This window comes from Aythya fuligula, chromosome 2 (genome assembly GCF_009819795.1).
Source record: "Aythya fuligula isolate bAytFul2 chromosome 2, bAytFul2.pri, whole genome shotgun sequence".
Lineage (NCBI taxonomy): Eukaryota > Metazoa > Chordata > Aves > Anseriformes > Anatidae > Aythya > Aythya fuligula.
Window position 1 is genome coordinate 146,395,024 of NC_045560.1, and position 16,772 is coordinate 146,411,795.

The 16,772-nt window shown below is 42.3% G+C and overlaps 1 protein-coding gene across 2 annotated transcripts in view; it reads left to right on the forward strand.

Moving 5' to 3' along the window:
• Window positions 1-16,772, forward strand: part of DEPTOR (DEP domain containing MTOR interacting protein) — an 82,420-nt gene that overhangs the window by 35,426 nt on the left and 30,222 nt on the right. For both annotated transcript variants that reach the window (XM_032183299.1, XM_032183298.1), the window contains 2 exons: window positions 1,494-1,617; window positions 8,074-8,252. In XM_032183299.1, the coding sequence (XP_032039190.1) occupies window positions 1,494-1,617; window positions 8,074-8,252 (303 nt within the window). The remainder of the gene's footprint in view (window positions 1-1,493; window positions 1,618-8,073; window positions 8,253-16,772) is intronic.

Sequence of the window (16,772 nt, forward strand, 5' to 3'; positions counted from 1 at the left end):
GTTTGAGACCTGTTCCATTTAGCGTCTTGAATAACAATTCACACTTATGAAAAGGAGGCTACCAAATCAGTGGTAGCATTTAGTTGCCTTTTAGTGTACAAAGAGGCTGGAAAGCACAAAAACAAAGAATATTCAAGTCCCTTATTTGAAGTATCATTGCCTATTTCAAAAGCACTAAATGTACAATTTGTTTCTTTTTTAATAGGAAATAAAGCAGCTGCTAACAGATGACTGTTGACTTTATGCAAGGGTCATTGTGTGTGCAGGGATACTGCTGCTATCAGCAGTGCATTCACAACACCTTAATTAACGGAAGAAATGCACTTTCTGAACGCGTGCCTCTTCTACAGCTTCTGCTTGGGTATTAAATTAAAATTCTGGGTTGTTATGGAAACTGGGACTCACGGTAGATAGTTAAAGAATAAAGTAATTACAGGGTATTCAAATCTGACTACTTAATCCTCTATTGAGAAAATGTCAGTGAAGAGTTGCATGGATGCCTGAGTGACTTAATTTAATTGAGCAATAGATATTTTATTTCTGAGTGCTTGTTTAAAACTTTAACAACCTTTAAATGTTTTCTACCTCAGAATCCAACAGCACACTGTAACTTTCATACAAAGTATATACGTGTGTGTGCGTATCTATTACACATAAAGCAGGTGTCTATTGAAAATTTTCATGCATTATGCTTGAAGTTAATGAAATCGTTAGTGAAGTGAGAGAGGGCAAAGTCAGGTAGGTTTAATCAGGTTCTGCAGGAAGCCCAGAGCATCCATTCAATACCAGCATCAAGTGCAAGCAGTACTAGCTCCTGCTGTACGTGAGCCCATGTGGGTGGGCTGACAGCTCTGCTACAGCCCATTGCTTGGGGTTGCTTTCCCATTAATTTATGCCCTTGCTGCAGCTCTCTTCTGCCATTTGTAGGAACCTGTCATCAGCTGGTCTCTTATAAATTCTTATTTATTTTTTCTCAGTGTGCTCCTGTTGTACCTCCTATTTGCTAGCTGGCATGGCAGAGAGATTGAGACAATTTTAAGTGGGCAGAAGCCTTTGATTTTGACTGTTCCTGCAGTGAGACTCAGCTTTCCTACAGCATTGTTTAAATGATACAAGTAACATTAGGTTTGCCAATTGAAAGTTTGCCAATCCTTAAATCACTGGTTGCTCTGCACTGGTATCTTTTTAAACAAACTGTTTACATCAAAAGGTTTTCCAGGTATCTAACAGAAGGATGCTTTTTTTGCTATTCCTAGAAATAGTCATGAAACTGATGAACACCAGTCCCTCTCAGCTAGAAATTTTGTTACCTGTCTGAAAGTTTTCTTCAGTCTTTTATCATTTATTAGAACTGTGTGTGGCTGTATGCTAAGAAATACAGGAGGCTAGGCTTCACTCATGCTTGCTTTGTAGTTCACCGGTGATACCTGCTAAATGGATTCTCAGCCCTTTAGCATCCCTATGAAGATTTTTTTTTTCGCTTTACATTTCAGTTTGTGACGAGCATAAAGAATTCAAGGATGTCAAACTCTTCTACCGCTTCAGAAAAGATGATGGGACATTTCCGCTGGATAATGAGGTGAAGGTGTTCATGAGAGGACAAAGGCTCTATGAAAAGTACGTTGCATTCAGCATCCATCATCTGTCAATAATAGTACCATGGGAGGCAAATGATACTTGTTCATCCATTTGAATAGTCAGAGACTTTCAAATCAAGCAGTAATGGGCCTGCATAATCCTGTGTCTTGACTTTGTAACCCTTCTCTCTTTCCCATTTCCCTTGTTCTTTCCTACCATGTTGACTTGCAGCATTTTGGGCTGAGGCCAACTGTAGGAGGTTCAACGAGGGTACGTGCTGGTCCTGAACTTGGGGTACAACAACCCCAAGCAGTGCTACAGGGTGGAAAGCTGCCCAGCAGAAAGAAACCTGGGGGTATTGGTCGATAGCCAGCTGAATATGAGCCAGCAGTGTGCTCAGGTGGCCAGGAAGGCCAACAGCATCCTGACTTATATCAGAAATACTTTGGCCAACAGGACCAGGGAAGTGATTGTCCTCTTGTACTTGGCTCTGGTGAGGCCGCACTTCGAGTACTGTGTTCAGTTTTGGGTCCCTCACTACAGGAAGGACATCGAGGTGCTCAAGAGAGTCCAGAGAAGGGCAATGAAGATGGTGAAGGTTCTAGACAACAAATCTTATGAGGAACATCTCGGGAAGCTGGGGTCTTTTAGCTTAGAGAAAGAGAGGTTCAGGGGAGACCTTATTGCACTCGACAATGACCTTTAGGGAGGCTATAGGGAGATGGGGATCAGTCTCTTCTCCCAAGCACTAAGTGATAGGATGAGGAAATGGCCTTATGTTGCACCAGGGGAGGTTTAGGTTGGATATTAGGATTTATTTTTTCACTGAAATGGTTGTGGAGCATTGGAACGGGCTGCCCAGGGAAATAGTTGAGTCACCATTCCTGGAGGTGTTCAAATGTAGATGTAGTGGTTAGTGACATGGTTTAATGGTGGACTTGGCAGTGCTAGGTTTAAAGGTAGGTAAAGATGATCTTAGAGGTCTTTTCCAACCTAAATGATTCTGTGTTTCTATGATTCTATGGCTTTGTTTAAAACAAAATTGCATTTGTTATGTTATGTTGTCTGTGGTTTGTAAACACATCCTGTGTGAGAACCCAATGTAAATTTTAGTCCTTTCACTCTGTTTTATAGAAAAGAGCCACAGCCGGATGATTGGTCATCTAAAATTGTAATCCCAAGACCCAAAACCTTAGTACATCAAAATGTACTGAACAAGTGGCTACATATTTCTTGTAACTCCATCTCTACAGCTTCACCAGGACTTATGATTTTAAATAATGAGTGAAATTAATCTTCACTGTTCCAGTCTGCAAAGCTTCTGCATCAGAGCTTATACTAAAAGCAGTTGCAAAAATAAACCCCAGCCAAGAACATCTAATTAAGATTTGAAATTAATGATTGTGCTGAGATACTGAATATCCCACTGGATTACTTCCGTCAAATAACTAGGCAGCTTAACCGTACTTCCCGATCTATAATTAATGACATTTTATTCAGGATGTAGGGATTGTAACGTGGCACTTTCAAGCAGAGTGAACAAAATGCATGTTGGCTTGTGCTGCAAAGTAACACAAAAGTTGTGGTGTGTTATTTACCAAAAAGCTTCAAGTATTGCTCTGGGCTCAATCCTGCCCACACTCCCTCTTGGTGAGAGACGTTGAGTCCTCTGGCTGGAGTCATTTAGTTTCCCTCCTGTGATAAATCAGCAACTGCACAGAGGAAGATGTTAAGCTGAAGGCTAAAAACACAGTCATGACCCCCTGTTGAACAGCCCCTTATTGCTGGTGTGTCCCAGGGTTTTCCCGAAATGCTGTGCCATTGCCTATCCCTTTTGCTTCCCCTGCACAAGAGGGCAGATGCAAAAGATCAGCAAAACAAGGGAAGGCTGCCAACTGCTCTGCTCAGTGCTGCCAGGGGACGGGGTGTGTTGTTGGAAGCGCCTTTGGAACAACTCGCCAGCTCTACAGCTTAACCCAAACCAGGGTTGTGGTGTCTTCACTTGAACTCTGTACCAGGTGTCAGGACAAAGCCAGGTTAAAAAGCTGGTGATAAATGCAGTCTTCAAGGTTAGGAGGCTTCAAAGCGCAATTTGCTGAAACAGCAGTTAATCTGAAATATAAAAAATACAACTGTAAATGCCACTCCTTTTGTTGCACCTGCCGTGTAAAATTTAGGGTCACAGAATCACAGCATGGTTCGGGTTGGAAGGGACCTTAAAGATCACCCAGTTCCACCCCCCTGCCATGGGCAGGGACACCTCCCACTAAATCAGGTTGCTCATTTCTGTGGCTGTGACTAATTAAAGTAAAAATAAATCGGGTAAAACACGAGAAAATATGCCACTGGGCAAAATCCTTCACTGGATACACTGGGAAAGATAGTTGGACTGCCCATCTCCGAAATCTCCTGTGCTTTATGAAGCAGAGCATTTGCTCCTTTAGTCTCTAACACAGACTGCCCTCAGGCATAGCCCATGCTATAGGAAGTTGATTGGTGTGTCTAGACTGCAATCTTGTTTTCAGTTTTTAGCTTCTGTGAGCAAAATCATTTTATTTTTTTTTCTTGGTGAGGCTGATAACAGTCTCCTGCATGAAATGAGCCATGGTAGGAAAAGCTCTGTCTGCCAGCGTGTCTGCTTCCATCCCCATTTCTCTGCTTGGAGAACCATCCCCAAACCAAGCTCTAGTGTCCAGTTCGCCCTACACTACACCAGCAGAATGGTGCTTATAAAGGGAAAGGAGTTAATACCCAAAGCAGCACCTATATCTAAATATAACTCATCCTCATGAGGTGGTTGCTCCTAGGCAACGTATCTAACGGGTTCAGAAACTTTTAGAACCAGCCCCAAGTGCTAAATATAGTGTAGCTTAAAAATACATGGCATTTCAAAACCGGTCTGTGACAGTCAAAGCTAGTAAAAATTCTCCATGCATCGTTGGAAATATTTTGTATTCACAGAAGATAAGACTGCATACCTTGGCTGTTTGGGTTTACTTGTTTTCAGTCTTATTTTTTTTAGGTGTAGCTGGTCTTCACTAGGATTTGCTTGTTTAAGACGAGCATTGTAATACTATTTCCTGCCCTTCCCCGCCCATCACATCAGGGCTGCAGTACGGTTACATTCAGGAGCTGGAGTAGTTTGTCCTTGCCAAACACTGCAGACATTATCCAACACCTTTCATGCAGATTTTTGCCCTTGATGGGTAAAAGGAGCAAAATGATTTAGGAGGCTCAGCAGCCTGCTGCATGGACAGAGGAGGGGATGCATTAGGCAAGTTTCCAGCATTCAGACAGCAGAGAGGGGTAGGTGCCCATGGGCCATCAGGACTGTCCCCAAGCTGAGGAGCAACCTTTCCCTGTCCCCCTTCTGCATGACCACAGGGCTCCTTGTACCCTGTACTCTCCTCCCTGTGGCACTACCTCCCTCACCTATCGTGAATGTCTTTGGTGGTTGAACATGCCTGATTAGCAGATTTAAAATCAGTCTCTGTCTCCTCCCTTTATTTGCACTGAAAATCATCAATCAGCTCAGATACCCTGCACATCAGTGCAAACTTTGGTAATCCTTCCTGTGAACGTGCTTTGAGTTTCAGGTTTATAACTAGAGATGAAACCTGATGGATTCCCTACTTCTTTAATTCATCCTGAAAGTTCTGGAACAGTTCACTAGACCCAGGGATGGTATCAGTTTTCATACTCTGCAGGACTGACCAAAGAGATTGGATAAGATAAGCATGTTTCCTGTTCAACAAAACCCTCCCTGCAAGTCTGACATAAATCCAACACAGACCTTTCATAGTTGGGTTTCTTTTTTTCTTTTCTTTTTTCTTTTTTTTTTTTTTTTTAAAATTCAAGTTGTGCAGGCACCGTATTTTTATTATGTTTGCAGTTCTCATAGGTTTAGGTCAGGCATGCAGGATTGTTGTGTTTCTGGTGCAGTCAGTTTTAGGAGCTACGAGTCATCTCATGACATTGACTTCAACTTCAACTTTCAATTAGATTTCACAGTGAAAAGTGTGATTTTCTGGTTTTAATTTCAGGAAATCATTCAGATAATTTTGAGACTGCTTCCTTTGAACCACTTTCATTTTACCTCAGCAGTGGTTAATTTCAATTAATCCTTTGGTGCAGTTATTTAGATAAAACAAAGTAAAAAAAAAATCTTCTGAAATGTTTTGTGTTTGGCTAAATACGTTCCTTTGATGTGGGATAACACAAGTTGTAGCAAATAACAGGTTTTGACATTAATGGTCTCGTGTTTTTTGAAACACACAGAAAATGGAAGAGTGAGAGGCAGTTTCCAATTTTGGCTAATGACAGGCCAGGTTTTGGCTGGTGGAAATTGGTACACTTTTGTTGACAGCAGCGGCGTTACAGTGATTTACTTCAGTTAGCAGTGGATTGCTGTTTCTGGGTTTGTAAAACTGTCAATTTGCTGTGTGTGTTTGTTCACAAGTCCAAATCCTTTGCAGTGCTATTCTGGGCACATGCAGAAGGGTGTGAAATGTCAAGCTGAGTGTTTTTCCACTTGATATTTTTCCAGATTTCTTTTGTGGCTGTAGAAATGTAATGATTAGCATCACTTTTTCAAGGACCTCTCTATCTGGTGCTTCAGTGAGCTGGTCAACTAATTATAAGCTCATCAAAGAACAATTAACACAATCCTCAGGATTTTTTATTTGGTGCCCGCAGAGCCTGGGTAACCAGTTCTGGGTAACCATGCAGCAGATGGTATAAAAGACACGAGTTCTTGGTTTGCTTTTTATTTCTTAAGGGGAAAAAGCTTGGTGAACGAGAGACATATAAAGGTGGTCTCTTGGAGCTCTCTCCAAATCAGATGTGGTTAATGTGGGACAGAGAGCTAAACCTTCATGCACACGTAGGGAAATCAAAATATGAAAAAGCATAAAACCTTTGCAAGGGTATCTTGTCCCCCATGATACACGTTCTTGCTTTTGGCCCCATCCCTGAATTCAGCTAATTTTGACTTTCTTCATCCTTACTCAGCTCAGAGGTGTTGGTAATGGCACACCAACACGGACAGGAGCAGTTCGTTATAGCTGCCACTCAGCTGCAGCCATGGCAGAGCAGCCTTTGACTGGTTTGATGATCTGCTGCCTGGAGTCAGATCCAGTCAGCCCTGGCTTCTGGTTAGCTCTCATTAAAGTCACTAGAATAAATCCTTCAGGTGAAATAACAAGGAGCAGGTCCCGTCAAACCTCTTCACTGGAATTTCAAATGAAACTTCTGTGTTCTCTATTGCTGATGCCCGACTTCAGAATTCAGAAGCCCCCAAAGGAGGTGATGTTATATATTTATTGCACTTTCCATGATCTCCATCAATTCTGGACATACTGGCAGTTTAAGAAAGAGATCACCTTTGTATGGGTTTATTTGAAATTCAATTTTCTGACAAGAAGGGGAAAGATTCAAAGCTTTTGGAATTTTTATGTTGTGGTCCAGTTGTGCCTTTAATTTCCCAATAGCTGCTGAGGCAGGAGACTTACAGTCTTAAAGGGAAAAAACTCAAACAAGCCATTCTTCAACTGTTATTCTGAAAATCTTACCTTTAGCCTATAGTAAATAATTACAAATAATAATGAAATTAATGAATAAAGAGGCTGTGTTTCTCAGTCTCCCAACAAAAAAGTGCGGTTCTGTATTAAAAAAGAGTGGTTCTCATTTCTTCTCCTCCAAAATGTCAACGTCATTCTTGCATTAACAAAATACTGAGGCTTTTTTTGTTTCCTTTTGTTTTTATATTGCATCATTTGTTTAGGCTCCTTGAATGGAGAAGAATTTTCCTAGTGTTTTTAAGTTGCACATATGCCAATTGTGCAGAGATTTGGAGACACCTCCGAATGTTCTTAACTCTTGTGTCAGGGCAAACTGAGATAGAGATGATCTCCAATGTCAAAATGTGTCCAGGTGTACGATTTCACTGGCTGCAGCTGCATCGCGGAGTGGTGGGAGCCAAATATTTACCCACCATCCAGACCACAGAACTGCCTTTTTTTCCTTCCCCTTGAATTTTTCTGCAGCTGTTTTAAACCTTACAGGGAGAGTTTTCAAAACCATCTAAATGACTTGGGGGCATAGTCCTGCTGACTGTAAAAATTAATTAGGAATTTTTGAACACACTAACTATAACCTGGCGCTTTTAGGCTGATTTTATTTTGAGGTCAATTATACATTAACTTTTAGGGAAGCTAAATAACTAAATATGGGAAATGCAAAGCTAAAAAACCTTGTTTTCTTTTAGGGAACAGGAGAAAGCTTTAACTTCATACAGGTATATAAAGCCTACATTTATTGACTGAGCTGCTGTAATTCCCCTAGTAAGTTTAGATTGATAGCTTGAGAGAAGATTTAATAAGTTAGGTTCACATCTGTTTGCTTGGTATCAGTGAGACTTGCCAGAACAGATGTAGAGTTGTTTTTTTGAAGCATCATTTTCCCTATATATATATTTTTTTTTTTTTTCCCTACCAGGTTGATGAGTTCTGAAAATACTCTTCTGCAAGCCAGGGAAGAGGAAGGAGTCAAGTATGAGCGGACCTTTGTGGCATCAGAGTTCATTGACTGGCTCATCCAGGAAGGAGAGGCCACGACAAGGACCGAAGCTGAGCAGCTTGGCCGCAGACTTTTGGAGCATGGGATTATACAGCATGGTGAGACACTTACTGCTGGGTAGCAACAGATATGCTTTTTGTGGTGCCTTCTTCAGGTAAAGTTATGTTGTCTTTCTAGGCATTGTATGTCCAAATTCTTGATAACTTTAGGTAGGAGCTGTTTAACAAAAGGGTGGCTTTTTCAAAACTTGTCTGAGTTCTGAAAATTCTGCCTCACATAGAGACAAAAACTAGAATTTGGGATTGTATAATGACTGTGTAAGGATATGGATGAAAAACAACGTTCTTATGTTTGGGGTAATTAACTTGTAGAACTTTTTATCAGCAGTAATTATAATTGAGGTAAATAGCTTTGTAAGGATCAGATAGGGCTTCGAAGCACAAATAAGCTACATTCTCTGAGGAAAAATGGCACCTTCTGTGTATCTTCCTACTCGTATCTCAAGAAGATACAGTATTTGAGGACAGGAGCAGAGCACAATCTGATGTCAGAAAACAAGCTTCCCTCCTGGTCCTGTTGTGTAATCACTCTGGTATGTTTGGGTAAGAAGGAGGGTATTGCTTTCAGCTCAAGTGTTGTGGTGTTGCTCCTGGAGGTTTGACTCCTCTGAGGCAGGAATCTGACACTTTGTCATGGCCCAGCTCTCTGTGGCTGAACCTTCACTAAGAAGATCCCTGTATTAAGGGTGGAGGAGACAGTTTTTTCTCTCTGTGGCCCCAAGAGTGCCAAAATGAACACCCCTGCATTAAAACCCACATTAAGACATAAAAATTCATGTGCTGACATCATCTATTCTCAGTGCAGGTTGAACTTCTTTGGCTGGGTGTTTTCCATCACAAAGGCAGCAGCAGCGCCTGTAAGCGTGACAAACGAGGTGCTTGAAGGTGGCAGAACCTACTGGCAGAAGCTGCTGGCAGTGTTGCTCAATGCAAGCAGGAAAGTAATCAGATCCTTGTGATCAGAGTGTTGTCAAATCAACACTAATTCTGACAGAGAACAACATTCACAGTATTAACAGGCTGTTAATCTACAAGGTGCTAGATTGACTCTCTTGCTTGTTGCTTTGTGAGATAACCCAGTCTTTAGGAATAGAGAAAAAACTGGGGGCATAGTGACCTGCATGGTTCCTCCATGGTTGTGATCATGCTCGCATTATGTTTAGTTTCCACTCACTAGGAGCTACTTCTGAATGTTTACAGTAATCAGCTTCCAGTTCTATAATTACCCCTGTGCTTCCTATGATTTATAGGGTGCCAACTGCTTGGGGCTTGACGAAGGGAAGATATTCCACTCCTCCTCTTTATAGCAGCAGTGATCTAATTCCTATTTTTACCTGAGCATCTTCTGTGTACTATACACATGGTAAACTTCCCTTTAAAAAAAAAAAAGAAAAAAAAAAAGACAGGTTTATGCTGATGTTGGCATTTTTGCAGAGAAGATAGTCACAACTTAATACATGGTGTGAAGCTGGATTTACTTTTCTATTGAAATCTCTGCAAAGCTAAGAAAGTCAGGTTTGATCATTGCAGATCAAACACTGTTCTCATTAAACTATGGCAAATGATCAGCAGTGCCATTGTCAGGGAAGTCGTTTTGCCCCTGTCAAGCAGGGTTTCTGGAAGTGTTCCTGAGCAATGCTGTCCCTGCTTACCATTTGGGGTTGCTCTGGCCAGTTTTATCCCCTGCCCATCCTCTTTGGATGTCAGCATCACATGCAAAACACTCTGTTAGATCTGAAACTCATGAAGTGACCACAAAAAGGGATTCTGAGAACTGACTGCTGAGTGAAGTGGCCTTTTCTCTGAGGTACCATCATCTTCCTCATTCTGCTTTTATATGGGCAGAGGCAGATCAGTGGGACCCGCTGGGGAAGCTGGAAGTACAATAAAACTGAATAATGTCCCTGACATTTATCTCTGCCAGTGAACATGCTTCGTGCACGCTTCTGAACAGATTTCATTCTCCTCTGGATTGCACAGAAGCAATTTGTCTAGGTGGCATTAGGAATACTGGAGACGGAGCAAGCTGAATTAACACAGCTGGTGAGGGATTCACCTGAGCATCTGGCTACGATCTGTGCGTTTTGAAGGTTTATACAATGTCACCTTCCTCTAACAGGCGACCTTGAAATGAGACTTTCCAGTACCAAACTGGGGATGTAAGCCATAAAATAGCAGGAGTAGCGTTCTCTTGTTCTCCCTCTCACTGAATCCTAGGTCCAATTACCAGAATAAAAGTGGTATTTTTGATCTCTTAGTACAGCAAGTCCATTTCCCCATACTATGTTCCCTTTGTTGTGCATTGCATCAGCAGTACCAAAATGTTACTTGACACTAATTGGCATCCTTGTTGGCAGAACCAGCAGAAAGGCTCTCGACCGAACAGGCATAGAGAATGAAATATTTTCCTGCCCTAAAGGCAATCTTTTGCTAGCAGTATTGTTTGATATGCACAATGTGGAATAAAATAAACCTTGCTCTACTATTCTTATTAAGTATTTATTGCCTTACCTAATGCAATAGAAAGTAATAGAAATAGTTGTATCAAGTTGCCAGTCTCAGTAGTAATTTTCCAGCCACAACCGAATTGCGCGATTTATTTTTACTGATACTGACTTTCATTTCAATTACTCAGAAAAGTTATATTTTGCAGCTGAGGTACTGTATTCAAAACAGTTTCCTGTCACATTTGTCTTCACTTTAATTGGTCAGACACAAACCAGGTTTCACACAGGAAACAAACACTGATGCTAATTTTAAAAAGGAAAACATTGGTTTAAGAGGAATTGTGTAAATGCTGTAAAAACATCAAAGGTTTCAGTTTAAAAATAATCCTCCTGATCTCTTCGGGCATGTATAACTATGCATATTTCCCCTGCCATAAATGAAAATGATGAAATGTGCTTAAGTTCTGAATTGCTTCCTTCAGAAATTCCACGGGCGCATACAAACCATAACCCACAAACCGCTGTTCTCACAAACAGGAGCCAGATGTCCTTTCCTAGGGGCTGGTGCCCCCAGGTACCGTGGAATAAAACCATTATAGGTAGCAGTGTATTGTGCACTGCGCATTTCTTCATGGCTTGCATTGGCAGGGTAATTGCCAGTAGTTATTATTCTACATTGTGAACGCTGATGGGCTTTGCCAGAATATAGGAATGATGACTGTGGGAGGAATTATAAACAGGGCTATGTGCGTTCAAGAACAGCAAGGACAAAAGGGGCACGGAACACGTTTCTCAGCTGTGTGAAAGCCCATTTCTAGTACAGTGAGATACACAGAGCTTTGTAGAATTAACAGGTAAGAATTTCCTCCATGGAGACCAGATCTTTCCTAGTTTTTCTTCCTAGGGAAAGAGTGGGACAGATTAACTACTGTGGTCAAAATTCACATGCAGCAAGAGGTGAAGAAAGCTGTCTGCCAGCACTGGGGTAGATCAGACCAAAGTGAGGGTGGGCTAGGGGTAGACAGAGGACAGCATGAGCAGCCACACACAGGCACAGCCCTTGCTCAGTCTGGAAATCAGAGATACCGAGATATCCAAGGAGGAATGAGAGTATGCACAGGGCTCTTTCTGGCATCGTTTTTGGCACATGCTAGTTGGTTATGGCATCTCCTGCAGCACCTACCCTGCACCTACAGCCCCAGCAGCAGAGAACCACTGACACATTAAGTCCTCTCATCCTCCTTCCAGGACTGTCTGGGTACAGAATCTGGGGGATGAAGACACATCTGCACGTCTTGCAGAAAAGTTTAAGGTCTGGAAAATCGAGGGATAAACACTTCCCATTTTAAAAATCTGGTTAATACCAGTAAGAGTAACTTATCCATTCTCAGCATCTTCTCAAGATGAGCATTTGCATTTCCTCTGTGGCAGCCACCACACATTTTGAAATCCTTTTCAGCATTTTGTGGTGTGCAGATACAGAGTGCTTGTCCTGCAGGGCACGCAGCGCAGTGTGTGCCTGCGAGAGGTGCGTGGCGGAGCAGCAGCAGTCGTCCTCTTGTGCCAAGTCACATTCTGTCTCTTTCACTGTTGCTATTTTCCAAGCTGCTTCTTGCTCTTGAGCACATGTGCTTTGTGTTATTTCCTCTCTGACATGCTGGATCTGACATCTGCCCAGCACCTTCCCCAGACAGAGATTGCAGCATGATTCAGCGAGGGGTGCTTCACATCGCTGCCCGCTGCTCCCCACCTGCTGCATGAGTCAACAGCGGCTCCAGATGAAGCTTCCTAGCCCTAGACCAGCAGAGGAACATCTGTGATGGGTGTCGAAAATGACATGGACTTTGTTTTCCTGAATGACTGAGGGGTGGGAAAATCTCTCTGGCAAGTGACTGGCTAGCAGATACCTTGCTTGAAACATCTGATTAGTGCTAGGATTTTATAATGATAGAAAACATGTGTTAGGATGTCCCTGACATGATCTGTGTCCTTCCTCCTTCCCCTCTACCCAAACCTCCAGTTACAATATCTTTCAGCTTAAAAAAGTTTAATTGAGCTAATTGCTCTTGGCTAGACCTGGTGAGCCCAAGGCATGCGCATGTTCTGCTCAGCACAGAAGCAGGTGCTTGCCACCTCTCAAGCATCAATCCTTTATCAGCACAACTCCACTGTGCAAATTACTTCCAGAGATGAAAACAAACATTTTGTAGTGACTTAATGAGAACAGTAAATATTGACACATGCTATCTCCCTGTCTCTGCAGAGAAGTCCTAAAACATGTACTTAACTTTCCCTCTTCTCTGCAAAGACTGCATACCTGTATGAAGCAGAATTGCCCTGAACAGGATGATCACTGCATTTAATTTTAAACGAGACATACGATGCAATTGAAAGTTCTTTAGATTGTGGAATTAGATTAGATAACTAACGATGTATTTATTTCTTTTGCTTTTATTGAAAAGTGTTCCTTTCTCACCTAAAATTTCTGTAAATTGTAATGAGGTGTTAAATTTACTTTATATACTCAATTCCTTATGATTAGTTGACATTTCTTCTTTCATGAGTGAAAATTTGCCATTTATGTGAAATATTGACTTCTTCCTTAATTTGAGATATCTCTTTGGAAACCCTTTTCTTGGGAACACTAACTTTGGTGAGCAATTTACAAGGGCCATTGAAGCATCCCCTAAATCCTTGACTGAAGTGGTCGTAGATTTCCTCCTCCAAAGTTAACACACAGATTTTTATATCATTTATATTGTTAATATAACAATAACCTGGAGCATATCAGCTGTTGGAGATATTGAAGTATTCATTCTGTATAGTCCAAAAAGCATTCAGTCTATATAGTCCCATAGGCCATTCTATAGTACTAAAAACTGTAAAAGATTTTACTTTTACAGGTGGTGCCTTGATTTATTTCAGTAAAACACAAGCCTCTAGTTAGTCCTCAAAGTCCTCCAGCATAACTTTGTTTCTATTATTAACCAGGTTCCTCCTGCGATGATGCCAGGCAGTGTCACTGAGGCTTTTTTTTGTGTGGCAGTCTTTCCGTGGTAGTCCCCATGAATATGGACAGCAACCTCACCTACAGTAATTCAGCTGCTTATGCTAAACCTGCAGACAACTTTGCATGTTTTTCATGATTTCACCTCAGTAGAAAAGTAAGAGAGCAAGAAATTTACACAAGACTGTATAATATTCCAGCTTCCTATTCTGTCAGCTCTTCATCGTGCTCTCCTTGTAATTGTCTTTGTCTAAAGCAGGAATTTATTTATTTTATTTATTTACTTATTTTGGAAAGAGCCACACATGTCTATACATTAGGGAAATAACACATGAACATGCCTTTTCATATTAACTACCGAATTCTATTTTTCTGTCAGAGAATGGGTTTCAGTTTTTAACAGCTGCAACATAAAAAAGATACCCAGATGGGCCTTTTCATCTTCTGCTTCCCTTGCCACAGACTGTACTTTCCATACTTTATTTGGAAGCAGAGAAAAGCAGTTGGCTGTGTTCTGTAAACTTGCTAAATTAAAGATGATAAATCCTCATATACAAACTGAAAAGGCTGCTGAAATGAGTGTGATTCAACACTGGCTTTTCATTCTAGAATAAGGAGTGTGTATTTGAAAATAGACTGCAAATAGATTGCAAACCTACTGGAAAGACAAAGTGTATTTAGAAACATTTTTCTGCATACCTATTTTAAGGCAGTGAAAATGAAATGCTAATGCACTGAGCAGAACACACTGCTTTAATAGGAGCAGGAGACTCAGTGTATTTCATTTCCCGAGGAACTTTTGACACCTGTGTATTGTAATCCTTATGCTTTGAAGGCAGAATAAAAGTTGTCTAGACTGTTTTTTCACTACACATATATACTGCATTTCATTGCAATAGCTCAGGAGACATGGTTCTCTCTATCCCAGTGTTTTTCTGGACACTTGTCACTTGTAGGACATGCTGACTGGCTTTGCCCTTTGCTGGAATGAGCTGGAACAGCTCTCTGGATTTCTTATTTCAGTGTCAGGATCTGCCTTACAGTTTTATACAAGAAGCTCAGTGGAAACCGGAGCAGTTCAAACTTAGATCCATTGTCTGCTCCCAGCGAACTCCTCGTAATCCAAATGTGAAAACAATCCCACATAGTACAGCTGCTGTGCCAAGAGTTTAAAATGCAGGGTGAGTGCATTCACAGGTGGGCTTATCTGCGGTCTACGCAGCACATACGCATTCATAAAAGGTGGAAATGCAAGTGTCATGTTTATATGGTGCAAGGAGGCAGAGATGGAAGGCTCTCTGCTCACTGGGCATTGTAGTCCCTCTGCCTTGACGGGAGGGAGCCCCAAGCAGGTGGAATTCATCAATGTGTAAAAGGAAACTAATCTGAATAGGTGCCATTATGAAAATGCATTTGCAGAAGCCAGATTAGCTTTAGAAAAACAGGAAGCCTTTGAGAGGAGTGGGAAAAGCATTGTCCAGTGCAGATTAAAGTGTCATTTATTCTCCCTAGGCTGCACGTGTGCTGGTGAAGGGCAGGAGAGCAGGAGTGGTGGGGCAGGAGTGGTAGTGCTGTGTGACCGGGGTGGCAGCGCTGAGCGGGGGCGAGGACATGCTGAAAGCAAGAAGCTCTGCAGGACGAGCAGCTCACCTTCTCCTCCAAGCCCACAGGCTTGTCCAAGCCCCACGCGAGCCAAAGTGGCCGCGCACTTCCACTGCTTTTCTGGCAAGAGGCAGAAACCAAGCTGGCAAACAGCCCGAGGTGCTGATCTCCTCAGCGCAGCAAGCTGTGTGCTATCCATGCAGAGAAGTTATTTTTTTTTTAAGGAACTGTTGTTTTGCAGTGTTTTTTTTTTTTTTTTTTTTTTTTTTTTTTTTTTATTTCCTTCCCTTCTAAACACCAGTTCTGCTTAGGAGAGGGGAGTGAGGGAGCAAAGGCCGCGGGGCTGGAGCTGAGGCCATGCCAGGAGGAGCGGCAGAGCCCTGCCGGCCTGGCCATGCCCTCCCTCAGGGCAACCAGCAGCCCCCGTCCCTCCCCACAGCTGGTCTGAGGGCTTCACATAGCACTGAAGGAGTTTCTCATCACCCTCTACTTGTTTTCAGTACAATGTCAACTCTTTTGAGGTAAATTCCTGTCACTTCAGAGGTCAAAACTGGTATGGTCTTCTGAGACGTGCTATGGGAAGGGGCAGACCTCTGCAGCCAGTAGTGGGGAAGGTCCAGAAGGGACCCGCAGCTTCGGGCTGGGCTTAACTCTATTTTGACAGAGCAAAGTACCTCAGTATGAAGATATAGTCTACTTAAGGATAAACTGGGATCGCTGTCTTACACTGAAGGGCTTGGAAATGTGCTGTGTGCAGCTGGAAAGGGTTCAGTGCTGCTTGGGTCTTCAAGTAGGAAAAGACCTGACAGCAGCACTGAGAATTCTGTGTACTTTGCTAATGCTTTTCTAACCTCACCTCTTAACCACAGCACACGCACACACTTACCCAAACAAACAAGCACACACTTGATCTTGTCTTCTGCTGTCTTCAGGAGAACTGCTCATCGGCTCCTCAGGGAACTTCTGTCTCCTTCGCACCGCTCCCTGACACAAAGCAGCCATGCCATAGATAACCACGGGCTCGGCGAATGATGGCTTCATGTTTCTGGGGACATGCAGATCAGCTGGGGTACATCACTGCCCAGTGTCTGCGGGGATCTGTAGCGTTCGGCTGGTAGAAAACACTAATCACCACGCTGGAGATGTGCACAGATTATCAGCCCTAAAAATCACGGGGAACTGAGGTTGTGGGAGGGATTTGGGGAAAGAGCCAGTTATGAAAATGGCTCGATTTTTAAGGCATGAGTCACACCATTTATTAAAATAGGCTTTTGTACTTTCTAAAGCCTCCTCAGTTGCATGAAATCAATGTAAAGCTAATATTTTTATCTCTGCTGTGCATCAGTCTCCTTGCAGAAGAAAAGGCTGTTTGAGCCCTGTGCAGTTCCCAGGATTTTATGGCAGAATCGGAAGCTGAAAGAAGATTTGTGTGGACATTGCAGTTTATATTTCATACATTTGGACAGAAACTGTGAAGCAGCCAGGCGCAAGAACTGCCAAAGC